Genomic DNA, 27594 nt, shown 5'->3' with positions numbered 1-27594 from the left:
TACATGGTCTTTTTTTCCGGCTAAAAATGCCTTACTATACATGGTCGTTTTTTTTCGGCTAAAAACGCCTTACTATACATGGTCGTTTTTTTTCATCCAAAAAGGCCTTACTATACATGGTCGTTTTTTTCGGCTAAAAACGCCTTACTATACATGATCGTTTTTTTCGGCTAAAAACGCCTTACTATACATGGTCGTTTTTTTTCATCCAAAAAGGCCTTACTATACATGGTCGTTTTTTTCGGCTAAAAACGCCTTACTATACATGGTCGTTTTTTTCGGCTAAAAACGCCTTACTATACATGGTCATTTTTTCGGCTAAAAACGCCTTACTATACATGGTCGTTTTTTTTGTCTAAAAACGCCTTACTATACATGGTCGTTTTTTTTTTCATCCAAAAAGACCTTACTATACATGGTCGTTTTTTTTCATCCAAAAAGGCCCTACTATACATGGTCGTTTTTTTCGGCTAAAAATGCCTGACTATACATGGTCGTTTTTTTTGTCCAAAAATGCCTCACTATACATGGTCGTTTTTTTCGGCTAAAAACGCCTTCCTGTACATGGCCGTTTTTTTCGGCTAAAAATTTTGTCCAAAAACGCCTTACTATACATGCTCGGGGTTTTTTCGGCTAAAAACGCCTTACTATACATGGTCGGGTTTTTTCGGCTCGGCTAAAAACGACTTATACAGTGTCGTTTTTTTCAGCTAAAAACGCCTTTCTATACATGGTCGTTTTTTTCGGCTAAAAATTTTGTCCAAAAATGCCTTATTATATGGTCGTTTTTTTCTGCGAAAAACGCCTTACGATACATGGTCGTTTTTTTGGGCTAAAAATTTCGTCCAAAAATGCCTTACTATACATGGTCGTTTTTTTCATCCAAAAACGCCTATCTATACATTGTCGGGTTTTTTCGGCTAAAAAGGCCTTACTATACATGGTCTTTTTTTTCGGCTAAAAACGCCTTACTATACATGGTCGTTTTTTTCGGCTAAAAATTTTGTCCAAAAATTACTTACTATACATGGTCGGTTTTTTTCGGCTAAAAACGCCTTACTATACATGGTTGTTTTTTTCGGCTAAAAATTTCGTCCAAAAATGCCTTACTATACATGGTCGTTTTTTTCGGCTAAAAACGCCTTACTATACATGGTCGTTTTTTTTCGGCTAAAAACGCCTTACGATACATGGTCATTTTTTTCGGCTAAAAACGCCTTCCTATACATGCTCGTTTTTTTTCGGCTAAAAACGCCTTCCTATACATGGTCGTTTTTTTCGGCTAAAAATTTCATCCAAAAACGCCTTACTATACATGGTTGGGGTTTTTTCGGCTGAAAAGGCCTTACTATAGATGGTCGTTTTTTTCGGCTAAAAATTTCTTCCAAAAACGTCATATACATGGTCGGGTTTTTTTCGGCAAAAAACGCCTTACTATACATGGTTGGTTTTTTTCGGCTAAAAACGCCTTACTATACATGGTCGTTTTTTTTTTCGGCTAAAAACGCCTTACTATACATGGTCGTTTTGTTCGGCTAAAGATTTCGTCCAAAAACGGCTTACTAAACATGGTCGGTTTTTTTCGGCTAAAAACGCCTTACTATACATGGTCGTTTTTTTTCGGCTAAAAACGCCTTACTATACATGGTCGTTTTTTTCGGCTAAACATTTCATCCAAAAACGCCTTACTATACATGGTTGGGGTTTTTTCGGCTAAAAAGGCCTTACTATAGATGGTCGTTTTTTTCGGCTAAAAACGCCTTACTATACATGGTCGTTTTTTTCGGCTAAAAATTTCTTCCAAAAACGTCATATACATGGTCGGTTTTTTTTCGGCGAAAAACGCCTTACTATACATGGTTGGTTTTTTTCGGCTAAAAACGCCTTACTATACATGGTCGTTTTTTTTTTTCGGCTAAAAACGCCTTACTATACATGGTCGTTTTGTTCGGCTAAAGATTTCGTCCAAAAATGCCTTACTATACATGGTCGTTTTTTTCGGCTAAAAATGCCTGACTATACATGGTCATTTTTTTTCGGCTAAGAACGCCTTACTATACATGGTCGTTTTTTTCGGCTAAAAATTTTGTCCAAAAATTACTTACTATACATGGTCGGTTTTTTTCGGCTAAAAACGCCTTACTATACATGGTCGTTTTTTTCGGCTAAAAATTTCATCCAAAAACGCCTTACTATACATGGTTGGGGTTTTTTCGGCTAAAAAGGCCTTACTATAGATGGTCGTTTTTTTCGGCTAAAAACGCCTTACTATACATGGTCGTTTTTTTCGGCTAAAAATTTCTTCCAAAAACGTCATATACATGGTCGGGTTTTTTTCGGCAAAAAACGCCTTACTATACATGGTTGGTTTTTTTCGGCTAAAAACGCCTTACTATACATGGTCGGTTTTTTTTTTCGGCTAAAAACGCCTTACTATACATGGTCGTTTTGTTCGGCTAAAGATTTCGTCCAAAAACGCCTTACTAAACATGGTCGGTTTTTTTCGGCTAAAAACGCCTTACTATACATGGTCGTTTTTTTTCGGCTAAAAACGCCTTACTATACATGGTCGTTTTTTTCGGCTAAACATTTTGTCCAAAAATTACTTACTGTACATGGTCGTTTTTTTTCGGCTAAAAACGCCTTACTATACATGGTCGTTTTTTTCATCTAAAAATTTCGTCCAAAAATGCCTTACTATACATGGTCTTTTTTTTTTCGGCTAAAAACGCCTTACTATACATGGTCGTTTTTTTTCGGCTAAAAACGCCTTCCTATACATGGTCGTTTTTTTCGGCTAAAAATTTCATCCAAAAACGCCTTACTATACATGGTTGGGGTTTTTTCGGCTAAAAAGGCCTTACTATAGATGGTCGTTTTTTTCGGCTAAAAACGCCTTACTATACATGGTCGTTTTTTTCGGCTAAAAATTTCTTCCAAAAACGTCATATACATGGTCGGTTTTTTTTCGGCGAAAAACGCCTTACTATACATGGTTGGTTTTTTTCGGCTAAAAACGCCTTACTATACATGGTCGTTTTTTTTTTCGGCTAAAAACGCCTTACTATACATGGTCGTTTTGTTCGGCTAAAGATTTCGTCCAAAAATGCCTTACTATACATGGTCGTTTTTTTCGGCTAAAAATGCCTGACTATACATGGTCGTTTTTTTTCGGCTAAGAACGCCTTACTATACATGGTCGTTTTTTTCGGCTAAACATTTTGTCCAAAAATTACTTACTGTACATGGTCGTTTTTTTTCGGCTAAAAACGCCTTACTATACATGGTCGTTTTTTTCATCTAAAAACTTCGTCCAAAAATGCCTTACTATACATGGTCGTTTTTTTTCGGCTAAAAACGCCTTCCTATACATGGTCGTTTTTTTCGGCTAAAAATTTCGTCCAAAAACGCCTTACTAAACATGGTCGGTTTTTTTCGGCTAAAAAGGCCTTACTATACATGGTCTTTTTTTTTTCGGCTAAAAACGCCTTACTATACATGGTCGTTTTTTTCGGCTAAAAATTTCATTCAAAAACGCCTTACTATACATGGTCATTTTTTTTCGGCTAAAAACGCCTTCCTATACATGGTCATTTTTTTCGGCTAAACATTTCGTCCAAAAACGCCTTACTATACATGGTCCGTTTTTTTTTCGGCTAAAAACGCCTTCCTATACATGGTCGTTTTTTTCGGCTAAAAATTTCATCCAAAAACGTCTTACTATACATGGTTGTTTTTTTTCGGCTAAAATTGCCTTACTATACATGGTCGTTTTTTTTCAGCTAAAAACGCCTTACTATACATGGTCGTTTTTTTCGGCTAAAAACGCCTTACTATACATGGTCATTTTTTCGGCTAAAAACGCCTTACTATACATGGTCGTTTTTTTCAGCTAAAAACGCCTTACTAAACATGGTCGGTTTTTTCGGCTAAAAACGCCTGACTATACATGGTCGTTTTTTTTTTTTGTCCAAAAATGCCTCACTATACATGGTCGTTTTTTTCGGCTAAAAACGCCTTACTATACATGGTCGTTTTTTTCGGCTAAAAAATTCTTCCAAAAACGTCATATACATGGTCGGGTTTTTTTCGGCGAAAAACGCCTTACTATACATGGTTGTTTTTTTTCGGCTAAAAACGCCTTACTATACATGGTCGGTTTTTTTTCGGCTAAAAACGCCTTACTATACATGGTCGTTTTGTTCGGCTAAAGATTTCGTCCAAAAATGCCTTACTATACATGGTCGTTTTTTTCGGCTAAAAATGCCTTACTATACATGGTCGTTTTTTTCATCTAAAAATTTCGTCCAAAAATGCCTTACTATACATGGTCGTTTTTTTTCGGCTAAAAACGCCTTCCTATACATGGTCGTTTTTTTTCGGCTAAAGATTTCGTCCAAAAACGCCTTACTAAACATGGTCGGTTTTTTTCGGCTAAAAACGCCTTACTATACATGGTCGTTTTTTTCAGCTAAAAATTTCATTCAAAAACGCCTTACTATACATGGTCGTTTTTTTCGGCTAAAAATTTCGTCCAAAAATGCCTTACTATACATGGTCGTTTTTTTTCGGCTAAAAACGCCTTCCTATACATGGTGATTTTTTTCGGCTAAAAATTTCGTCCAAAAACGCCTTACTATACATGGTCCGTTTTTTTTCGGCTAAAAACGCCTTCCTATACATGGTCGTTTTTTTCGGCTAAAAATTTCGTCCAAAAACGTCTTACTATACATGGTTGTTTTTTTTCGGCTAGAATTGCCTTACTATACATGGTCGTTTTTTTTCAGCTAAAAACGCCTTACTATACATGGTCGTTTTTTTCGGCTAAAAACACCATGGTCATTTTTTCGGCTAAAAACGCCTTATTCTACATGGTCGTTTTTTTCAGCTAAAAACGCCTTACTAAACATGGTCGGTTTTTTCGGCTAAAAACGCCTGACTATATATGGTCGTTTTTTTTTTTTTGTCCAAAAATGCCTCACTATACATGGTCGTTTTTTTCGGCTAAAAACGCCTTACTATACATGGTCGTTTTTTTCGGCTAAAGATTTCGTCCAAAAAAGCCTTACTATATGGTTGTTTTTTTTGTCCAAAAACGCCTATAGATGGTCGTTTTTTTTCAGCTAAAAACGCCTTACTATATATGGTCGTTTTTTTCGGCTAAAAACGCCTTACTATACATGGTCGTTTTTTTCGGCTAAAAATTTTGTCCAAAAATGCCTTACTATATGGTCATTTTTTTTGTCCAAAAACGCCTTACTATATAGATGGTCGTTTTTTTTCGGCTAAAAACGCCTTACTATATATGGTCGTTTTTTTCGGCTAAAAACGCCTTACTATACATGGTCGTTTTTTTCGGCTAAAAATTTTGTCCAAAAATGCCTTACTATATGGTAATTTTTTTTGTCCAAAAATGCCTTACTATATATACATGGTCGTTTTTTTTTTTCGCTCGGCTAAAAACGACTTATTATACATGGTCGTTTTTTTCGGCTAAAAACGCCTCACTATACTGTACATGGTCATTTTTTTCAGCTAAAAACGCCTTACTATATATACATGGTCGTTTTTTTCGGCTAAAAATTTCGTCCAAAAACGCCTTACTATATATATGGTCGTTTTTTTTTTCTGGCTAAAAATGCCTTACTATACATGGTCGTTTTTTTTGTCCAAAAACGCCTTACTATACATGGTCGTTTTTTTTTCAGCTCGGCTAAAAACGACTTACTATACATGGTAGTTTTTTCGGCTAAAAACGCCTTACTAAACATGGTCGTTTTTTTGGGCTAAAAACGCCTTACTATAAATGGTTGTTTTTATTGGCTAAATATTTCGTCCAAAAATGCCTTACTATACATGGTCGTTTTTTTCATCCAAAAACGCCTTACTATATACATGGTCGGTTTTTTTTCCGGCTAAAAACCCCTTACTATACATGGTCGTTTTTTTCGGCTAAAAACGTCATACTATGCATGGTCGTTTTTTTCATCCAAAAAGGCCTTACTCTACATGGTCGTTTTTTTCGGCTAAAAACACCTTACTCTATCTACATGGTCATTTTTTTTCGGCTAAAAACGCCTTTCTACACATTGTCGTTTTTTTAGGCTAAAAACGCCTTACTATATACATGGTCGTTTTTTCCGGCTAAAAACGCCTTACTATACATGGTCGTTTTTTTCGGCTAAAAACACCTTACTCTATCTACATGGTCATTTTTTTTCGGCTAAAAACGCCTTTCTACACATTGTCGTTTTTTTCGGCTAAAAACGCCTTACTATACATGGTCATTGTTTTCGGCTAAAAACGCCTTTCTATACGTGGTCGTTTTTTTCGGCTAAAAACACCTTAGTATACGTGGTCATTTTTTTCGTCTAAAAACGCCTTACTATACATGGTCGTTTTTTCGGCTAAAAACACCTTACTCTACATGGTCGGTTTATTTTTCGGCTAAAAACGCCTTACAATATACATGGTCTTTTTTTTCGTCTAAAAACGCCTTTCTATACGTGGTCGTTTTTTTTCCATCTAAAAACGCCTTACTCTTCATGGTCGTTTTTTTCGTCTAAAAACGCCTTACTATACACGGTCGGTTTTTTCGGCTAAAAACGCCTTAATTATACATGGTCTTTTTTTGGTCGAAAAACGCCCTACTCTACATGGTCGGTTTTTTTCGTCTAAAAACGCCTTACTATAAATGGTCGGGGGGGGGGGGGGGGGGGGGTTCGGCTAAAAACACCTTACTACACATGGTCGTTTTTCTTCGGCTAAAAACGCCTTACTATACATCACTGGTGTCAAACTCATTTCACATGGTGGGCCACATACGGCCTCGGTCGATGTCAAGTGGGCCGGACCATTAAAATGATACCATACTTTGCTATAAACAACCCAAACAACATGTCTTTCCTTTGTTTTGGTACAAAGAAGCACAAGAACATTTGGAAAATGTTGAAATTTAATTAACGTATCTTTTACAAAACATTTCATGAAGCACCTTACATTTCCTTCAACAAATGTGCAATTTACTTTTATCATTCACACATATGCATTGCAACTGAAGAATGAAGAATGAAGAATTAGATGTCGAGCAGCTTTATAAGTCAGCACAGCAACATTGGTCCGCATCTGTTTTCAATCTTACAGTCCTGACTTCATGCTAGTAAAATGGCGGCGGAAAAATGAGACACGGTCTGGAAACATCTCCCTTTTGGACATGTATGCGACTGACACGTATGTCAGAAAAATAAACGCCATATGGTTGATTCAGAAGACGCTGCTTTATATGTATTTTTGGGCAATAATATGATTCCCCATCAAAAGAGGCGTCTGTCTAAGGGCTTAGCATGAATCTGGAATTTGGATCAATTCAACCAAATTACACAATAACGACTTTTGCAAATGGCGAGGACGCATAGTTTGCGGAATACTCTCATGTCAATCTGACCTTATTTTTATGATAGCAGTCCACATTTTATGTGTAGATTGATGCCCTAATGCGGGTAAAAGCTACATCGCTATGTAAAGAAGATTCACTTGGCCCAAAGATGTAATCAAATGGGTGATAACCTCTCATTTAGTCATCATGTACATGTTTATGGGTGCATCTTTTGCCAGTCTCTTGTGATTTTGGTCACATTGTCACATTTTTATGCAGTCCTGGTTTCTCTGGTGGTATCTTGAGGTATTTGGTTCAACTGATATAATCTTAACCATTTGCATGCTTCGATCACGGTTGGATCTGGTACTCAGACCTCGTTCCAAAACTTTTGCCACTCATGGGAAGATTTATTTTGCAGATGGGCAGCTGGTTGGGGGGGAGTCATTTGAAGAAGGTGTGGTGGCGGAGGGAAAAGATCGAAAACAGGCTTGATAGCGGTAACTCGAGGACCGTGTTTGGTCACCCTTGTTTGCGACACATTTTCACATCCAAATTTGTCTCATACTTTCAACAGGTTGAACATTACACCCTTGAAATCAGTGAGATGAAGGTGCTGTTCAGAAAGCGAGCGGGTGAGTTTGAGACGATACGGGATGGAATGAGGACGATCGAGGAGTTCCAGATGAGAAAAGCTCAGATGGAGCAGGAGCTCAGCGATGTGCGGAACGGACCTTTATTTATTTACTTAAATTCTCATTTCCCGTGGCTTTTGACACGTAAATATGACATATACATTACAGATGAAAAAAAGCATGCAGCTCGCTGAGAAGGAGCACAGGGAAAACCGCAACATGATGGAGTACAGGTTCTTCAAAGAAAAGGTATCACGGCAAGTCGGATGAGACGGTTTCCCAGTCAACTTGTGATTATATTTCAGACGGTTAGTGTATGAACTGGGATCGTTTCGGTCGTGATAATAGTGACGCAAAAACTTGCTTACCAGTTCATCCCAAACTGATTAAAATACGACTTAGAAGTGATTCAGAGTAAACTTTCTTGCAGGCTCGACTGGAGAAGGATGCCGAGGAAATGATAGCACAGGTGGAGGAGCAAGCCCACCATGAAGCCGTTTTGTGAGTGTGCCCACTGATGGCCTAATTTTAATCTTTTACTGCATGTTCGGAACCAAAGAACAACCACTTGGTCTTATAAATATATAATTTTGAACTCCATGTTGTTTTTGAGCCACACTGGTCAGTCATGTGCTCGATAATGCACGAAGCCAACAATCACATCCCACATATCCCAGAAAGGCCTTCTTGGAGGAGAAAGAGAGGCCCGAGTTTGGTCAGTTTGGTCAATGAGCTAACACTGAACATCTGCAAAAACGGACTTGGTCTGTTTTACTCAATGGCAAGTGAAAAAAAATTATTAATTTGTTGAAAACATACTGTAGTGAGATTTGTCCTGCTCATTATCTCAGCAGGAATAGTATCTGGAGAGCTGAAGAGAAAGTGGAGCTCACCATTTCAACATTGACCCCAAAAAAATGATGAACTGGGAAATTAAAAAAAAAAAAAACAAGGAACAATCTCATTTCAACTGACATGAAGAAAGTGTGTGCCAAACTGGAAAGTGGTGGCGCAAAACTAGCTTGGAGTTAGATAGAAAGCTTTGGATTTCTTTCAAGTCGAACAACTTATCCCAAAGAATCATATGCAACCATGGGCCACACTTTGCCCACCCTTGCTATAAACTAGGTAGAAAGCTTTTTTAAAAAATGAATAATACACCTTAGTACCCTCCCGTTTAAAGCCCCCCCCCCCCAAATGAATACCGTATTGGCCTGAATATAAGGCGATGTTTTTTTGCATTGAAATAAGACTGAAAAAGTGGGGGTCGTCTTATATTCGTGGTCCAGACGTTATACCCATTCAAGACGCTAGATGGCGCCAGATATCATTGAACCGAATGCTGAACTTGACTCCCCACGCCAAAGTGAACCCCTGTCACGAAGAATAAAAACAAAAATAGCGGTAGCACGAAGAAGAAAAATAAAAAATAGCGGTAAGAAAGAAAAGAAAATAATAGAAGAGATAACAGAAAATGGAGAAACGTGGTTCGAAATCGCCCAGGTTAACCGGCAGCTGAGGAGAAGTTATGATGTAATTTACATTTAAAAAATCAGAAGCCATTCATTTACGAATGTGATTGCAGTTTAGTTTACATATTTAAATGTTCAGATATTAAGATTTGAATGAGGCAAAATAACATGCTTTTTCTCTCAAATATATTATAATCATTTGTTTCAGATGTACTGTAATTATTTTCTGTATAACAATTAATTTGGTGTTCAAAAAGTCTTTTTTCAAATTTGAATCTTGAAAAAGAGGGGTTCGTCTTATAATCAGGGTCGTCTTATATTCGGGCCAATACGGTAATTATCCGGCTAACCTATTTGCGCTGGCGGGCCTTCAGACAGCTGGATGACGCCTCGCGCTGCGTCTTCAAGGAGAACGTCCGTCTCAACGAGACACTGAAGCACCACATGAAGGAGGCAGAGGAGCTGCACAAAATGGCAGACTCGTTGGCGAAGGAAAACACATCCCTGGCGATGGACAAGGTAACACTTAGGGCCAAAAGGATGGCAAACAACGCGACTGCTATTATTAGGCAATGCTTTCGATATAAAAAAAAACGTCTCATTTTTCCAATCGCCGCAGTTATGAAGCGTCTAATTCAGGCGGCTTCTCTCCTTGTTGTTTGCTTGTTCTGCTTCTGTGTATTTACTGCGCAGCCTCTCTCCGTGTTCTGTGGTTGTGGTGAGTTTCCACTAGCCTACAGGTTCGGCGGTTTCTCCTAAAACAAATAAATAGTGGCCGCATTCACATACGTCTCCGAGATGATGACAGTAAGTTGTTGGAAATGGACCCCGACTCAGCAGCCAAGCTTGGGATACAATTGCCGATTTGTTTCCCCACCGACACTATCCACAAAATGTTTGTGATATTCAGCTTTTGGATGACATTTTGGGATGAACCGAAAATGCACAGGTGAATTTAATTTGACCTTCTCTTGCGTGTCCAGCTATTCATTGTGTCAGTACGTTTTGCACTTCTCTAAACAAGGAGCTGAATGGCAACATTTACGCATTTGATCCAAGAATCGACCGATACATTTTCAAATACATTCACTTCTTTGCCTTTCTGTTACTCCTCCAGTCTCTCTGTCACCAACTTCTAGCTCGGTGGTCACTTCCCTCTTTGTGTTTAAAGCCTTTCAATGGCAAGGTGCTGTTGATCCAATTTCAGGTGTCGTTTTGGTCTCAGGATGTCACATCATGAAAAAAGAGGACATTTTAAATACCAATTCTAATCGAACCAGGAAAATACAGAAATTGGAGAGATTTCTTGAAATTTTGCCATTCTGTTCCTTGTTAAGCGAACAGTTAAACTTTCCAAAGTTTAGAGAAGATGGAATTAAATTCACCTGTAAAGGTTCTAGTGCATTTTAGTTTCATTCTGAAATTTCAGCCCAAAAGCTCAATAACCCGAGCTTTTTGCGAGCTGTAGAGAGTAAAGTAAAAGGACTTTCTCTTTTGTCCACTCCTTCAGAAGACACTGAACATACTGGCAAAGAAAAACGCAGCCGAGTTGGTGGCCCAAAAAGAAGAGTTGACCCATTTGAAAGAAAAGTTAGCTTCTCTGGAGCAGACTTTGGCACATAAAAGAGATGAACAAGAGCGTTTTGAGGAGAAGATGCTGCTCAGCCGCCAGGCCGACAAGGCAGAGTTCGAGAAGCTTCAGAGTGTGCTCTCCATGCGGGAGAAGGAACTAAAGCACATCAAGAGGCTAGCTGGCGCCGTCATGGAGCAGCGCTCTGAGCTGGAGCGCTTCTTCCACGAAGCTCTGGCTGAGGTGAAGGACGAGATAGCGGCCGCTCGGCTTCAGTACAAAAAGGAGGCCCAGCAGGCTTATCGCTGGACACTCAAACAGGCCACAGCAGGAAGGATCAAGTTCCCGCCCATCCGCACCTTCCAGAACACTCCAGATAGCGCCGACTCGGTCTGTTCTGACATGGAGAAGGCCGCACGGTGGTACGTCATCATCCCATCGCTTCTGCGTGATGATTCTTCATCAGGCAACTTCACTTCTTTTTTCAGGATCCATCAACCCGGGGGTAAAGTGGAATTTTCAGATCTCACTTGGGAGCAAAAGGAACACGTTCTCCGTCTCCTGTTTGCTAAAATGAATCGACAAAAGCCGAGGTAAATTCATTCTCTTCCTAATTGTTCGTTCATCACTTGTAACCCTAACCCGGGGGTCGGTAACCCGCGGCTCCAGAGCCGTATGCGGCTTTTTAGCGCCGCCCTAGCGGCTCCCTGGAGCTTTTTCAAAAATGTTTGAAAATGGAAAAAGATGGGGGAGGGAAATATATTTTTTGTTTTTATATGGTTTCTGTAGGAGAACAAAGATGACACAAACATTCTTAACATTTTCCAATGCTTTAAAAATGTGTAGAATAAATATTAAATGTCAATATTTCTGTCGAGGAGGATTTGCGTCATAGCCTGCAACACACGTTTCTATGAGCAGGACGGGATGCCAGGCAGGTGAAAAAAAACAGCCTTTCACCGAGGGTACTGGCAAAGAATGGCAATATGGAGGGTCGAGGGAAGCATTTCTCAATGTGAGCTACAATAGTTAACACACTGCAAAAGTGCATCCCGTGCCTCGTTCATTTTATCGATCATATTTCTTTTTTGGGGGTTTTGTTTCGGTCCAATATGGCTCTTTCAACAATTTGGGTTGCCGACCCCTGCCCTAATCCAAAATGAAAGCATGAACTCAGAGGACCAAAGTGCAACGGCTCGTACATTAGCTCAGGCTGAACTTCCGGCGAGTCCCCTCCCTCTTTTTAATGTTTTTAACAGTCATTTTCTCTGCTTAAGAGGATACCATAAAACATCAGTTCGGTTTCAACCAATTTTCTTTTCCATCCTGCTGCTTAAAACGAGTCAAGAAAAGAGTCTGGGCACAATAGTAAAAATAGAAACAAACATCTGGTCACCTCAATGCGCTTTCGGGCTATTGGCTCCTCCTCACGTGCACACTTAAGTTTATTTAGTCCTTTGAACATTTGTGGTCAGAGAGCTGCTGGAAAAATGATTTGAGAAGGGACTGTTCACCGTATCTGGACGTATGGCCAGAGATCACATAAGCACTTAGTCCACTGGACGAACGGAACATTTCACGGCAAATGTGCGTGGACCTCATGTGGACGGAGACAACGAATGCGGAACACGAGGCAATGAGCTGCAACTTTTTATTTCGCCCTGACAGGAGAGCCAACAATCCGGTGGTGTCCTCATCTGACAGTCATGATGCTGGGTAAGACACCAAATGAAATGTTCCGGAAATAAAAGTTATACTTTATCCTTGCAATTATAAAATCCTGCACAGATTTATTGGGCCTTGCATTCCATGTTTAGCTGCAAAGATGCTGCGCTGTGAGAACACTTATGATGAATCTGTGACATTTCCGCATATATAATGATCATGAATTCCTTCTGAATTAGAGAGGAGCCCTGCGCCCTGTCAACTTTCATTACTCAAGCGCCTGACTCCCTTGGACCCACCAACACCAACTGCCTGGAGGAGAGTCACACCACATGATCTTGACGTGGCCTTCTAGTCCATCATTAAGCTTTTGATTTGTTGTCTCTCACTTGCATGTCTACCGCGTTGTTAATGCTATTGTAAGGCAAGGTTGGTTCTCCCTTGCAATATTTTCATCCCTTATTAAATTAAGAGTTGGACACGCCGTGTTAAATCTTTAATTTAGCAGGACCGTTTGCTCTGTACTCTGTGCTTCTGAGTTGGTGGCATGAGTTTGAGGAAAGCCTTTTTTTTCTTTTCTTTTTTTTACAAAGCAAATCTCTCACCCCAACCCCGTTAAACATCTTTTGAATTGTATAGATTGTGACTGTCTGGTCCAAATCATCGACATCAAGAATGTTCTTCTTGTTGAATGACCCCGCCAAAGAAAAAACCTCAGCAGATGCACTGTGAAACTGGCCAGTGACCAATGCTAGCTAATCTTCCCAAAACAGTTCCGGTTCTGCGAGTCACCTACTCGCGAATGGTGAAATCATGGGGATGTCCCGACACTTTTGTTCAAGTTCTGTCAACAGGTAGGTGGGCAGTTGAAATTTTGACTGGAGTGTGGTGATACCTTTTAGATTACCTGAATGCTATCAGAATTACGATAAAGTCTACTTATTAATTACCATTAAGTCACCGAGCAGTCATCATTTTTCGGAGACGTTTCCAGGTCCGGTCGTCATTATGGGTTATTTAGCGTCCCATTGTTGGCATGGTAACAGCAGGACTCTTGAGTGTCGCATCCTCAGCTTTCCACTGGGAAGTGATGGTTTTGATTTGTGTGTAGAATTGGATGCCCTGGATACAAATAAAGAATATTAGTGTTATCAGAAAGAGTGAGCTTGTTTTGCTTTCCAGGATCGAAAAACATTTGTTTGCTTACTTGTTTTCCATAGAAGTTCATGTCCCCTCTGAAAGATCCTCTTGATCCTGTGAAGGAGAACATGGGCAAAGGCACGGGGATGGGAACATTGACTCCGACCTGCAAACAACAGAAAAAAAAAACTGCTTTACGAACAATTCCATGTTTGAGAGGTTTATAAAAAAAATCCCCCTGGGGCCTAAATTGCAGGGACAAGCACAAAGATAACTTGTGGCTTAAATTTTGGCAAACACGGTAAGCAGTGACCGGGAAAGGGGGGGAGGGGGGGGCATGTTTGCTGCAAGTGTAAGAGAGACATGGCATGGGTGGTTTGAGTATTCGAGAAGGCACAAATAGGTTTGGAAGCCGTGGATTTTTGGCAAAGACGATAGACGGAAAAAAATGTGTGTTTGTTGGAGGAGAGTGGAGCACATGGCTTGCACAGCATTCCGAGACATGTGAACAGCAAACAGGGCATGACTGGGCTCCACCGGAAAAAAAACAAAGTGACACCCGGCAATGCTTAAAAAAGACCATCGGAATCCCTCCATCTTTAATAGAACACGTTCCTCTGTTTTGATTACACTTGGACATCTTGATTTGGGGCAAACATCTATACCAGACATGGAAAATAATCATTATTAATCTGAGGTTCTTCCCATTGAAAATATTACACAGCCATGACGATACGATGCAAATACGTTGTGCTTAAAAAGAAAGTTAGCGTCATCCATACCCACCTGGCCCACGTCCACCTCGTGAGTGTATTTGCGAGCCGTGGCGCCATTTGTAGTGAAAATGGCGGTACCGTTGCCATATGGATTGCCGTTGACCAGATGGATGGCGTCATCGAGAGTGTCGGCCTCAAGGACAACCAGCACGGGTCCGAAAATCTCCTCTGTGTAGCACCTCATCTGAGGCTGTGGAAAAAACGAGCGGTTGTGAAACATTTTTAACAGCGTTTGTCATCATCAGCAGGCCAGCTGGTCGTCGGCCATATGCAGAGCATTTGGACAATGACTAAATGGGACCCTAAAATGCATTATTTATTTATTTATTTCTTTTAATGTGGGAGGAAGTCGGAGGACCGGTGAAAACGACATGAAGACTCCGCACAGAAGGGCCCAGGCAGAGATACGAAAGCCAGGACCTCTCAACTGTCAGGCAGATGGTCTCTAAGCACTCAGCTCCCGTGCTGCTCCAAAATATCTATTGCAGTGGTTCAACCACGGTGCCATGGCCCAATTACTTATTGACAACAAATAATCAATCTCCTGGGATCTATGCCAGCGATAGAAAAGTGACTGGCAAAAGTATTCAAGGCTATGTTCCGCTTCACGGCAGCAGGTTCAATTCACTCATATTGTCTATGCACTTTCTGCCATTCATAGAATAGATTTGTGTTCAACTAAACAGGTCATTGTTTGCCTTGTCTCAATAATGGTTGCAAAGCAGTGGAATATCGGATTAAATACGTACTGTGACATTGCCAATGATGGTCGGACCCACAAAGTTGCCATTTTCGTAACCCGTTACTTTAACGCGTCGACCATCCAGGAGCACCTTGGCGCCCTCGTCCTCGGCACTCTGGATCAGACTGCACACTCGCTGCTTGGCCTGTGGAGAGATCAGGGGCCCCACATCCGCACCGGGTTGATCGCCTGAGCAGGCCCCAGAAACAAGCGGTTATAATGTTACACGTAAGCCGGCGCTCGCGTGATGTGGTAGCGACATTCCGAAACATTAGCCAGAAGCATGCAAATAACAGAACAGAAGGGACTGCCCGAGGAACTCCCTGAGAAATTGTACATGAGGGTTTCCTGTGCGTCATATTGGTGAAAATCTTTCCTCTCTATTTCTCTAAGATTGTTATGCTTGGTCAAAAGGCCTCCGGGGAAACCAAGGGGGGTCTGGATAAGGAATTGAACTAGAAGGGTACCTGCATTCACGCGCAGAGCCTTAGTGCGCTCCACAAGTTCGGGCAGCCAGCCGCGAGCCTCGCCCACCAGGATGGCCGTGGACAGAGCCATGCAGCGCTGACCGGCAGCCCCAAACGCAGCCCCCACCAGCTGGTTCAGAGTGTTCTCCTTGTTGGCATCGGGCATCACCACACCGTGGTTCTTGGCTCCCTACAAGCACATGAAAGCTGATTTTTAGTTTTACAGTGTTCCCTCGCTACCTTTGCCTTTTCTACTTGTCATCCGTTTGAGTGCTTTGTGATTGTATTTCAAAAAACAGACTACTATATGTGTGTACGTATGTCACTATGACACTGTTAATGGCATAATTGCACAGTATTCTACATAAATTTTGTAAATTGCACACAGCCTCCTTCAACCCATCAGGACTGGTGTCCGAATCAGGAACGCGTTGTATGAGGCTGCCACCTAGTGTCCATTTTGAAAATGTCATGGCATCGCATGTTACCCACTCACCATGTTGGACTGCACTCGTTTGCCATTTTTGGAGCCCCTCTCATAAATGTACTCGCCCGCCTGATTGGAGCCAACGAAGCTGATAGCCTTGATGGTCGGATGGTCACAAATAAAGTTCACAGCTGCGGCGGGAAGAATGGAGATAAACTTGACAAAGTGACAGCAAACACTGCGGCCAATTAAGAGGAGTCATATTTTTACTATACGAATTCAAATTACAGCTGCATGGTGGAATAGCGCTTAGGCTGTCCGCCTCACCATACAGAAGTCCTAAGTTTAAATCTTAGCGTGTTTGGGTATTCTCCTCATGCTTGCATTGGTTTTCTCCTGATCTCTATTCCAAAAGCACGCATGGCGGAATTATTGAAGATGTAATTGTCCCAAAAAATAAATGGTGAGTGCTTGTTTGGGCGTATGTGCCCTGGAAATGATTTATGTCCAGTTCAGAGGTGTATGCTGACTCTGGCCCAAGGTTAACTGACATAGGCGACATTTCATCTCTGAAATGAGGACGAGCACTATAGAAAATAGATGATCTATCTTACATTGTTATCGTACTATAATCTAATAGCTTGAATACATGGGGGGTGGGGGGGCTGTCTGCTTTTTGTTCCCAAGGATACGTAAAGATAAATGGTGTTTCTATTGCATATAAACAAAATGGTTTTGTAATACCAGAGATGGTAGAGGTGCAGGTTTAAGTTATCTTTGTTTTAATCGCTCCATTCCATACTCCAGCGAACCTCCATATATTTGCAGTTCGGCATTTGCAAAGATGCAGATTCTTGGGGGCAAATTATTCTCTGTGGCAAACCATGCCTGATACTTAAAAAAAATATTTTTTAAAAAACTGGCTTAGGACCATCATGTGACATCTTGGTGCCAAGAAAACTATGCTGAAATGAGGGATGCATTTTGGTCAGACTACAGCCTTGTCTGTTAGGAATAAAAAGTGCTTTGACACCATCTTGTGGCATTTACAGGGAAGTAAAAACCTTTTCGGGTGGTCCTGAATTACTCACAGATTTTTGCTATTCACAGAAATCGCCATCCTAAGCAATTAGTGCTGTGCCAAAATGTACTTTGAAGCATGTTCAAATTTTTTTGTTACATTTTAAAGAATTGGAAATGGAAAAACACACAAACCTGCTGGACAAACTTACCGTCATGTTGCCCATGGATGATGTTGAGGGTCCCGTCGGGAGCTCCAGCATCCTGCAGCAGCTTGGCCAGCAGCACGGCGCACGTAGGCACCCTCTCCGAAGGTTTCAGGAGGTACGTGTTGCCGCACACCATTCCCATGGGAAACATCCAAAGCGGGATCATGGCGGGGAAGTTAAACGGGGCGACGCCGGCACATACGCCGAGGGGCAGACGGTACGTGTACGTGTCCATGTCCTTAGTGATGGAGGGCAGAGTTTCGCCAAGCATCAGAGAGGTGATGCTGCAGGCGTGTTCCACGACCTCTGAGATCAGAGAAGAAATTAACTTTATTAATTCAGTCAAAAGACGTTAGATCGATTGGGGATGCTACAGTCTGTTGTGCACATCATCCAGCCATTATCCCTAACATATATCAATTTTTCAGACGTGAAGCAAAATCTAAAAACTCCAGCAAAGCAACTCAGATCTAGTATTCAAAAAGGAATGAAAAGTAGAAACTTTAATCACATTTTTCCACAAATTGTAGGTCACCTAATAGAGAATATTTAAAGACAAATCACTCAAAGACCCAAATCAGAAAACAAATTCCCATAGTTACAAACTACTTCTTTATTAGGACCTCCACGTTGGTGTGTTTTCACCTCATAATATGCTGGTCTAAGATGTTTTAGACCTCACAACTTCAATATTTAGTCCAAGAGCCACCAGCTAAACATAATGACTTCTTCCCCTCTACGGCACTCATCAAATTCTACTTTCTTCTTCTGAGTACATTCTCCAAACATAAATTGGAACTCAATTTTTTTATGAGAGTTTAAGACTGAAAGGTCAAACGGAGAGTGTCCTTTGTTCCGTGTGGCCGACATAACTCATTAACCATTTGTGTAACCAAAAGTTAAAGCCCAGACACGCACAAGCACACGTGTTACTTACGCAATCCTCTGAACACATCCCCCTCTGCATCTCCGAGGGTCTTGCCTTGTTCCACTGTGATGCACTTGGCAAGTTCTTTCTGAGACACAATAGGACCAGTTTGAACTCAGGAGTAAACAGTCACATTATTTAACCCTTTGCCTTACAATGTTGTCCTTGATGAGTTGCTGATAGCGCAGAAAAACCTGCTGCCGAGCCAAGATGGAGGTCTCGGACCAGGAGCGGAAGGCCCTGGCGCAGGAGTCGACGGCAGCAGACATCTCCTGCTGCGTGCTTTTTGGTACACGGGCAATCACCTCATTGGTCGCCTGCGGTGCAGATTAACTGTATGAATATTTGAGTAGTTGATGTCACCCGGGGCATATTTGCATCAATGAAACTGTAAGTGGAGGGTAAAACTTGTGTGTGTACTGAGAGTAGGCCAAAAAAAAACAAAAAAACATTAGGCTGAAGTGTTAAGATGCCAAATCCATGTTGCTGCTATGACAGAATACTCACAGGATTGTGAATATCAATCCATTCTGATGTGTTCGATTCAACAAACTTCCCATCGATGAACAGTTTGGTGGTGGGCTATGAGGAGAAAGTTCATGAAAAAAAACAGGTTTATACCATTTATAACACATTCGATGTCAAAATAGAAATTATGTGCAAAGCTGTAAAAAGGTGTAAACTGACCTTAGAGGAGGAGTAGCACCTACTGCCAGTTTTAAACAGGATCTGTTGGGGGGGAGGCAATTTAATGTGAGGCCGTGTTAACATATTAGAAAGTTGACCTGTACAGCGTACATATCACACAAATATTTGTGAAATGCCAATACCTGTAATTATTAAAATAAAATCACATTGGAGAGGATACAAGTGAAGTTAATCCTGCCTGCGAGAGGTGTGTAAACAAGTCTAAGCCCCAATGACCTCAGATTTTGCACGCCCTACTGCGTCAACGACACATGGTTTCAATTTTACCTTTGTCTTGAGTGTTGATCTTAAAGGCAAGGAGGCCATGGCGGAGATGTACGTCCACATAATTTAACTTTCTGGTCAGGTGAGTAGAGATGACCTGAAGACGACCGCGCTCAGTTTTCATTTTAAGGGGGTGGGCGGGGCTTATGTAAATTTAAAGCTCACCATTGGTCCTAACTCTGCACAAAAGGTTGTAAAAGGGCAATCTGGTTGGTTGACGTTGAGGGATTCGGTCCAATAATCAGGAGACTATTTGCAAAATCCCGCCTACACAACGGATTCTGACCAATCGACGAGCAAAACACTTCCTGTTTCATGTTTTGATTTATGCTTCCAAAACATCAACATTTGCGGCAAAAGTACAACTCAGTACAGTATCAGGCGCATACACCGTTTGGGACGAATGAATAACAGGGTCACTTCCACGACGACACTCATGAGCAAACGTTAAAGAAGTAAAAAGCTAAACCGGCTCTGACTATGCGATTATCCTGTGTTCTCCTGGCAAAGGTAGTGTACTTCCGAATCGTTACTGTTTGCTTGTTCATTCTGTTTGTTCATGGTGGCTGATGTAAAGCAGACGTGGACCCCGATGTTGCTTAGTCACGGATCAAAGATTCGGTAGGAGGGATGCGAGGAGCGCACCCTATTGGCTATGAGAGGACGCGGCTGTGGTCAACTCGGTAGAACTTTTTTTTCAGTGTACAAACTTGACTGAGAGGCAATGTCTGAGCAAACCAAGGTGAACCTTAAAACGAAATGAAAAAGGATGATTTGGAGCACTCGAGATCTTTTTGATTTGTAACGACGCTATGTTCTTCTGTTGATTTCATTCAGCCCGTGCTCCATGGATACTTCAGAAGCTCTTGCTCATGGCGGGTGCGCATTGGTAAATTAGTCCTTAATCTCTCTCTACTTGCGATCCATTTTCCACAGCATTTGTCCTCATTAGGGTCACAGGTAAGCCGGAGTCCGTCGCAGCTGACTGCGTGAAAAGCGGGGGGGAGACCCTGGACTGGTCACCATCCATTTGCAGGGAACGGACAACCATTTCCACTCAGTCATACCCATTTTATCTTTTACAGTCTTCATTTAACTTAATATGCATCAATTATATTGGGAACCTTAGAACGGAGAGACAGACATGCTAACCACAAGTCCACTGTGCTGCTCTCCATTTTCCCATATTATCGTTTCGTGATATTTCACCATTTTGTTCACCAGCTTTCGCCCTGAAGGGCATGGAATATGACCAGGTGCCAGTCAATCTGATCAAAGATGGAGGTCAGCAGGTACAGCTTACACGAGCAATTAAAAATAGAAAGCAAATCAGGAATTCTAGTAACAAAATGTATGTTACAGCTCACAGAAGACTACAAGACTTTAAACCCAATGCAGCAAGTACCCGCAGTTGAAATTGATGGTGTCACCCTTTCTCAGTCGGTGAGCTCCACCCAAAAGCTTAATTCTCCATGACAGTTTTTTTGTTTCTTCTCTCAGATGTGACATTAATATTGTTTGTCCTACAACACAGCTGGCGGTAATCCAGTACATTGATGAAACAAGGCCCGAACCGCGCCTCCTGCCCTTGGACCCAAAAAAGAGGGCTCAGGTTCGGATGATAAGTGATCTCATAGCTTCTGGGATTCAACCTCTGCAGGTGAGCATTTTTATTAGTACAGTACTTCAACTCACAGGGACACAACAGGGTTGATGTCACATCACTGATAAACCTCATCCTCTGTTGGATGTCTCAGAATCTACACGTGATCCAAAAGATTGGCGCAGAGAAGGCGCAGTGGGCACAATACTTCATTAATCGAGGTTTTGAAGGTCAGTAGCTGACATCAGACACCAGCAGCAAGACATTTGAAAATGCATCATGTCAATATTTGCACTCATCCAGCTCTTGAGCCTCTGCTGAAGCAAACTGCTGGGAAGTATTGTGTTGGCGATGAGGTAAGAACTTCAAAAGAAACAGAATGATAATGAAGAGGATGGCATAATTGAGGGCTAGTTTGACTGGATTGTTTTGCCTTTTAGATATCCATGGCTGACATCTGTCTGGTCCCACAAGTCTACAATGCAGAGAGGTACATTTTGGAAAATAACTTTACTGCACAGTGCCCAAGATATGATTAAAAAACAACAACATACAAAACATACATTTTCCTTCCAAAATGAAAACAGTTCCTGGGTGTTTTAACATGCTCCAAGGGTCAAGAATTTTTCTTGCTACCTTGAACTCCACTCGTTTTGACTCCTGCGGTGCACCAGTCGTCATCGCAGCCCACATACTGCTGGGCGAATGCCAAGCCTCGCTTTCATTAGATTGACAACCAGTCAGCAGGCATTTGGCTGGCTCCTTTCCAGTCACACTTGGCAACTGTGTGCTCCTACTTGTGGAAGCCGAGCCTCTAAGCCTGGAAAATAAGTCAAGGCCCTGGACAACAAAAGCATGTTCACATTTGCCAAATAAACACACCTTGAGCCCCACCAAATGCAACAAACATCAAGACAACTGGGAACTGTCTTACATTGTTTAAAAAAATATATATATGACCCCTTCGATGTAACCTTTTAATTTTAGATTGTAAGCCTCAGCTGATTTGTGTTTCCTGTATGCTGCAGGTTTCAAGTGAACATGAGCTTGTATCCAACTATCCAAAGGCTAAATCAAACCTTAACGAAGATTGACGCTTTCCAAGTGAGCCATCCGTCATGCCAGCCGGACACACCCGTTGAGCTGCGAGCGTAGGAGAAACACCGTGCTGCCGCACTTTCTACGCCTTGAAATAAAACGCTTTGAACATAACGACTTTCTATGGCCGTAATTTGAAACAAGTGAACTCTTAGTTAGAAAACGTGGACATTTATTAACATCATTATTACTTAGTCAGTTGACCACGCGGCTACTATGCAAATGACTGATTTGTTATGCAAAGTGTGACATACCGCAGCATATCAGCCGCTTGGAGGAAGTATGGATAATTGTGGTATGTCTGGCGCTAAAAGAGGACTAGGCTGCAAATGATTGCTAAAATGATGCATTATAGTCAAAGGCAATTTTGCAAACATCACAATAACACATTTTAAAAACTTATTTTAAGGTCCTTTCAGATTTTCAACGAAAAACATTCATTATAAAGGAATCTCCACTGCACACTTAACCATATCATTGTAGAAAGTACCGGAGCAGTCTGAGCCACCAAACACGAGCAGTGTGCAGTGGACTTTGACAGATTCATCCTGCCTCTGTGTCAGTGAGTCTGCCGGAGTTGTTGATGAGGTTAAATGTATCATGCTGTGTCCAGCACGAGGCTTGAAATTCAACTCAGACGATGCCACGGAACTCCACAGGTTGGTGTCTGGTGGGGGAAGTGAAACAGTGGATTTGAAACGTTTGTACAGTGGAAACTCTGAAATTGAGTGACATGTACACGTTTATGCCTCTGAAGTGGACATGCCGCATCAGTCTTTTCTTTTGCCGAATGTGTTTTTTGTGACACAAAAAAGGAGCTGACTCATTAAGAATGTATTTAATCAGAAAAGAATGTGGAGAGAAATTATGTGACGGAGGCAGACACATTCAACACAGTAAACCTGTGGTGGTTTCGCTATGTATCAGGATACATACTACTTAAAAGTGGTTACTTCCTTTTAGTAGTGTGACGATTAAAAGTATTGCAAAAAAAAAAAAAAGGAGAGTTGGATCTGCAACGCATAGCACTTTCAATAAAGAAATTATTACCGGTAACTATTTTTTAACACTTGGCGATGTTAAAACATTTAAGACCTATGAGGGTGACCATTGCAGATTATGTCTTGGAAGAAACACTTTCCAAATCTGAAAAATAACAGGCGGAGCAACGGCCTGGAACTCGTGTTCAATTTAAGGTTGCAATGCATTTGGATGAATATATTTAGTATTTACCGGTATTGAAGACATGTACATCTCGCAAGGCTCCGATTGCGCTGCAGCCCCCACTCACTAAAATCCTGTTGTCGGAAACTGGGAGGGCAGCGTGAAACCTGTTCATGCAAACACAGAAAAGTGCTCTTTTAAATGCAAAGGTCCCATGCCACATACTCTGAAATCATCTATAGTTTTGTCTTGTTTGCAAGGTCATTTGAAATGCTCAAGATGCACTTTTTTTCCAAGCTGATCTTGTTGGTCAAGTATTCTGACCTCTTTTTTTTTCTCATACGGTCTTAGTAGCAGGAATGATCAAATATTTCCCGGTGCTCCCGACTAGACGATGCGATGATGCAGCATATTCGACACCGATTGGTTGTTGCGATGCAGCGGCACATGAATTTGGGTTTAGTGCGTGGGGTACTTGAATAACAATTAGCATAACTAAGTCACGACGGAAAATTCTGATCTGCTGGTTTTGCATGACTTTGCATTTCAAAGGCTGTAGCATGCAAAGGGACAAACCACATGGATGTCAATCTTTAATCAAGGTGCAGACTTATTTTCAGTCGAAAAATGGGTTTTGATGGCACGGGACCTTTAAAAAACAAGTAGCCCAAAATGTGAAATGATTAAATTATACAGACTGTATTCAGTATCTGCAGGAATAACTGTTCTCAAGGTCACGGAGAGCTGTACTCACCCTCGAGGCAGTGGTGGCATGTTCCCGTACTTCACAGCTGTGTACTCCATAAAACCTTCACCCAAGAAAGGAAAGGAAAGGAGAGGAAAGGGGGAGGCATCATCTGTGTAAACTTCAACAAAAAGCAGTTATTGAATTTGTATTCTTACCCAGGTCAAGGATATGGAGGTCATTTAGATATGTGGCAGTTTTCCGACCACCAAATATGATCAGCTTGTGTGACAGAAGTGTGATGGAGTGGCTTTTGCACAAAAAAATAAGACATGAAAAAATGAAAATGAACACTTGAGGGGGAAAAATAATGATAACAAAAAGAATTAGCTCTGTAGTGAATGGCAGTGGACACTGACCCAAAGCGAGGCAGAGGTTTGTCTCCCTCCACTATGGGCTTATACCACAGCTGAAACTCTGGGTTGAAGATGTACAGAGCATTACTGCATGTCTTTTCTCCAGAAGACTGACTTGCATGAACCCCACCAAAGACAAAAAGCTCCTTCTTGTAAAAAACAGCAGAGTGATACGCCAAGGTAGGAACATTCCCTTTAGTCTAAATGGAATAGAGAAAACGGATATGGTTTGTTTTTTGGGGTTTTTTTTCTCAAATGACTTCCAACAAGTTTAAATGTGACAAAAACCCACTGTGACAAGCTTCCACTTCCAGGTCAGAGTATTAAGGATGTACAGCTCGCTGTTGCGCCGGCCCTCCGTCAGTCCACCATAAACATAGACGGCCTTCGATTCGGGGTCATAAGTCGCAGAGTTCCCCCTGGTGCAAGGAGGCGCAGGTCCGCACGTGGAGGAGCTCATTGGGTACCAGAAATCATGGTCTGCAAAAGAAGGAAAAGGGGGGATGGGGGGGACACACAATAAAGGCGAAGAGTGGATTTTCATTTGCATTCAGCAGACCACCGAGTACTGACCCCCGTCCATGCATTTATCATCTTCCACTTATCCCGACCCAGACTGGCCTCCCCCCAGCCACGTTGTCAACCTCTTCCATAAAAATCAAGGCCAGCAGAGAGACTTTGTCTCACTAACATGTCCTCGGTCTTGCTTGGGATGTGGCCAACACACTTCACCAGAGAGGCGTGCAGGAAACAAACCCAGATGCCACCTCATCTGGCTCCTCTCAATGCGCTGAGGCTCTCACCCCATCTCTGACAGAGAGCGTGATGATGGCAATAGAACCAGAAATGGAACAATGGAGGAACGCTGCACATACATCTGACCCGACTGCCTTTTCCTATTATTATGCTCATCCTTCAAGAGTGCCCTGAAGGCCGATGAATATACGAACAAGAACATACAACAAAGGCACCTTCTCCAAATTCTGAAATGACAAGACCGAATTTTATGACTCGCCATAACAATTGGTGCCGAAAGAACAGAAGTAAATATTAGCGTGCATTTGTGTCTTGACTCAAATGTCCCGCCGGGTGGTACTGACCTAACTCCAGCTTCCATAGGGAGTCCTTACAGGTTTTCTGATCCGAAGTTTCTCCACCAATAAGAATGGCAGTGTCTGGGTCGCTGAGGCACATTGTGTGGCTCCATCGATTTGACGGACACGCTGAAACTAAAGCAGATCTATGTCAAAAGCAGATTCACCTTTGTTGATGTCATTTTAAAGAAGTCGCCATACTTTAATCTAGGTTTCTGACCTTCTCTATCCTTCGTTTTTATCTGCTCAGTCAGTTCTTCCTGGCTGTTCATTCGGGAAAGCCTCATTCTCTTGGGAGTCAAAGCTTGGTCATCGCCCTCGATGGAACTGTCCCTATCCTCGGTGCTCCACGTTACACGGCCTCTTTTGCCGATTACAGTCCGTTTAGGGGTCTCATCCTTTCAAAGGAAGGGACATCCTCTCAACAAGGATATCATTATGCTTTTAGGTCGTCAAGACAGGGGTACATTTGACTCTCTCAAACAATACAGAAAACTTTTGAAAATAAGAGTTGTTTGATTCGCAACACGGGACTGTACCGCAAAAAAAAAAAGAAAAAAAAAAGACGCAACTCACACATACATGTTGACTGAAAGCAGTTCTCTTACCGTAGGCCAAAGTGAAAGTTTACTTTCCATGGCTGAAGTGCTGGTATCCACTTTATTAGCCTGGATATCACCATAGCAAACACTGTCGGCAAGCTGTGAAGAGTTGAGGGTTCCCTTCCAAGAAAGATGCATATGAATTGGACTGAAGCGACACACGGGACCAGACTTCAAGCGTGTCGTCTCACCGTGGTCTCTGCAACACTTAGCTGGGAAGTGCATGAGAGATCTGCGGCGCTGAGCTGCTCTGGGAACAAACATTTCCTCTGGGCCAGTGGAGTACTGCTGCTTAAGATGCTGCCTTGCTCCTGGAACTGTTTCAGGGAGACATTAACAATGGGGGGAAATGAGAGTACTTTTTTTGTAGAAGGGAGTGACAGCAGAGAAGAAAAGAGATGATGGACAGAAATATAAATAGAGCGAGGACACTAGCTGCTGTATTGAAAACAAACAAAGCATCACATGAATAAGACAATATTACATTGGAGTCCAGTTATGTCCTGTGTCAGTGTGGTTTCCGTATAGCGTCCCGGATTAAAATCTGGAGAGGCCAATAGGTTTGGGGGGAAGCTGCCAGGCAATGTTGCCCTATATTTGCTCCATTTCTCCACTAACAAGTACAAAATTCTCTTTTAAAAATGAGAAAGAGCATCCAACGGCTCTTTGCTGTTCCTAATGAAGTGGCCAAACCAATTGGTGCTATAAATGACCTCTGCACCCGATCCAACGACCCCTTGCCCCCGAGACACACACACAAACGCAAAGCTAGCATACCAGCCTAGCTGGCCCCGACTGTCCACCACTTAAATATAAATCAAGTACCTGTCCACACACTGTGAGCACTATCTTGCCATAAACTCCTCTCCTGCCCTTTTGTGCAGCCACCGCCAGGATATCAGGACTCCAGCCGCCCTCAAACGTCAAGCACCTGCAAGAGAAGAGGCGAGCGCCCACTCACGTGACCTCCTACCCACCCACCCACGCAGTGAGGTTAAAAAAAAAACACCCGTTGTCCCACACGTACTTGACTTGAGACGAGAGTGTGCCAATGTTTTGAGGCCGCACGTCAGCGTCGACCACGACTTGCGCGGAGATGGTCTCGTCCCGACCCCAGTCGCCCAGACCGAAGATCACCAGTTGCTTGGGCAGAGGCAGCGGGACGTGGACGTGGAAGCATCTTCGGTTTGATTTGCTGCACAACGCATAACGACACCAACATTCCTCGAATCGCTTCCGATCAAAATGACGGACTTTTGCTTATAGTATTTGTTAACATACCTGATAAACTGTCGCGGCGCGTCACGCAGGGACCAAAGGACATAAAAGTTGAGCTTTCCCATCTCTTTTTTTAAGACTCAAAACTCCTCATGAACGTTATGTTTCAAACGCTTAATGTGTTCGCGGCTCATTTAACAGGTGGACTCCTGTCGTGGCCTGATTGGCTGAGAACACGGAAGCAACGAAAGGGTTACACGTGTGACCTTCTATTTCTGATGATGAACGCCTACTGTGCATTTAATACCACAAATGC

At 42.0% G+C, this 27594-nt stretch overlaps 4 protein-coding genes across 10 annotated transcripts in view; 2 read left to right on the top strand and 2 right to left on the bottom strand.

Annotated features, from left to right (window-relative positions):
- The window catches only part of LOC147196233 (basal body-orientation factor 1-like), a 29695-nt gene extending 16642 nt beyond the window's left edge, over positions 1-13053 (top strand). Inside the window, exons 5-12 of one of the 2 annotated variants that reach the window (XM_086126890.1) lie at positions 7953-8096; positions 8179-8259; positions 8441-8511; positions 9857-10001; positions 10993-11474; positions 11541-11645; positions 12721-12768; positions 12957-13053. In XM_086126890.1, the coding sequence (XP_085983016.1) occupies positions 7953-8096; positions 8179-8259; positions 8441-8511; positions 9857-10001; positions 10993-11474; positions 11541-11645; positions 12721-12768; positions 12957-13053 (1173 nt within the window). Of the gene's footprint in view, positions 1-7952; positions 8097-8178; positions 8260-8440; positions 8512-9856; positions 10002-10992; positions 11646-12720; positions 12769-12956 lie in introns of both variants that reach the window. The other variant, XM_086126889.1, reaches the window with a different exon arrangement.
- Positions 12690-19699, bottom strand: aldh6a1 (aldehyde dehydrogenase 6 family, member A1). 2 transcript variants are annotated; one of them, XR_015102643.1, is made up of 13 exons: positions 19402-19699; positions 19114-19155; positions 18934-19008; positions 18582-18743; positions 18436-18514; positions 17502-17804; positions 16339-16460; positions 15843-16032; positions 15383-15564; positions 14644-14823; positions 13925-14023; positions 13668-13839; positions 12690-12764 (listed from the first exon to the last, which is right to left on the bottom strand). XR_015102643.1 is itself a non-coding variant. In XM_086126891.1 (12 exons), exons 1-12 carry the CDS (start codon positions 19459-19461, stop codon positions 13735-13737), a joined length of 1599 nt encoding a protein of 532 aa, XP_085983017.1. In that variant the 5' UTR covers positions 19462-19699; the 3' UTR covers positions 12690-13734. The 2 variants fall into 2 exon arrangements, 1 of the variants encoding a protein (XP_085983017.1); XM_086126891.1 differs by having other exon boundaries at positions 12690-13839.
- Positions 19700-19726: 27 nt separating this feature from the next.
- On the top strand, positions 19727-22213 carry gstz1 (glutathione S-transferase zeta 1). Of its 4 annotated transcripts, XM_086126895.1 has the most exons (10): positions 19743-19908; positions 19979-20140; positions 20236-20287; positions 20623-20690; positions 20761-20841; positions 20933-21058; positions 21156-21231; positions 21305-21357; positions 21442-21491; positions 22030-22213. In XM_086126895.1, the coding sequence occupies exons 2-10, from the start codon at positions 20123-20125 to the stop codon at positions 22154-22156; spliced, it is 651 nt and encodes a 216-aa protein (XP_085983021.1). In that variant the 5' UTR covers positions 19743-19908; positions 19979-20122; the 3' UTR covers positions 22157-22213. The 4 variants fall into 4 exon arrangements, with proteins under 4 accessions (XP_085983018.1, XP_085983021.1, XP_085983020.1 ...); XM_086126892.1 differs by lacking the exon at positions 19979-20140 and having other exon boundaries at positions 19727-19908; XM_086126894.1 differs by lacking the exon at positions 19743-19908 and having other exon boundaries at positions 19960-20140.
- A 41-nt stretch (positions 22214-22254) lies between these two features.
- Positions 22255-27484, bottom strand: LOC147196230 (uncharacterized). 2 transcript variants are annotated; one of them, XM_086126886.1, is made up of 13 exons: positions 27342-27484; positions 27088-27255; positions 26886-26991; positions 26252-26377; positions 26067-26180; positions 25679-25856; positions 25465-25593; positions 24657-24844; positions 24368-24564; positions 24167-24258; positions 24018-24072; positions 23333-23430; positions 22255-22766 (listed from the first exon to the last, which is right to left on the bottom strand). In XM_086126886.1, the coding sequence occupies exons 1-13, from the start codon at positions 27401-27403 to the stop codon at positions 22540-22542; spliced, it is 1740 nt and encodes a 579-aa protein (XP_085983012.1). In that variant the 5' UTR covers positions 27404-27484; the 3' UTR covers positions 22255-22539. The 2 variants fall into 2 exon arrangements, with proteins under 2 accessions (XP_085983012.1, XP_085983013.1); XM_086126887.1 differs by having other exon boundaries at positions 26067-26159.
- Between the last annotated feature and the right edge of the window lie 110 nt (positions 27485-27594).

The sequence above is a fragment of the Hippocampus guttulatus genome, chromosome 13 (genome assembly GCF_054856545.1).
Source record: "Hippocampus guttulatus isolate MCC_2025c chromosome 13, RoL_Hgut_1.0, whole genome shotgun sequence".
NCBI classification, from domain to species: Eukaryota; Metazoa; Chordata; class Actinopteri; order Syngnathiformes; family Syngnathidae; genus Hippocampus; species Hippocampus guttulatus.
This window is presented reverse-complemented; position numbering and strand designations above follow the sequence as displayed.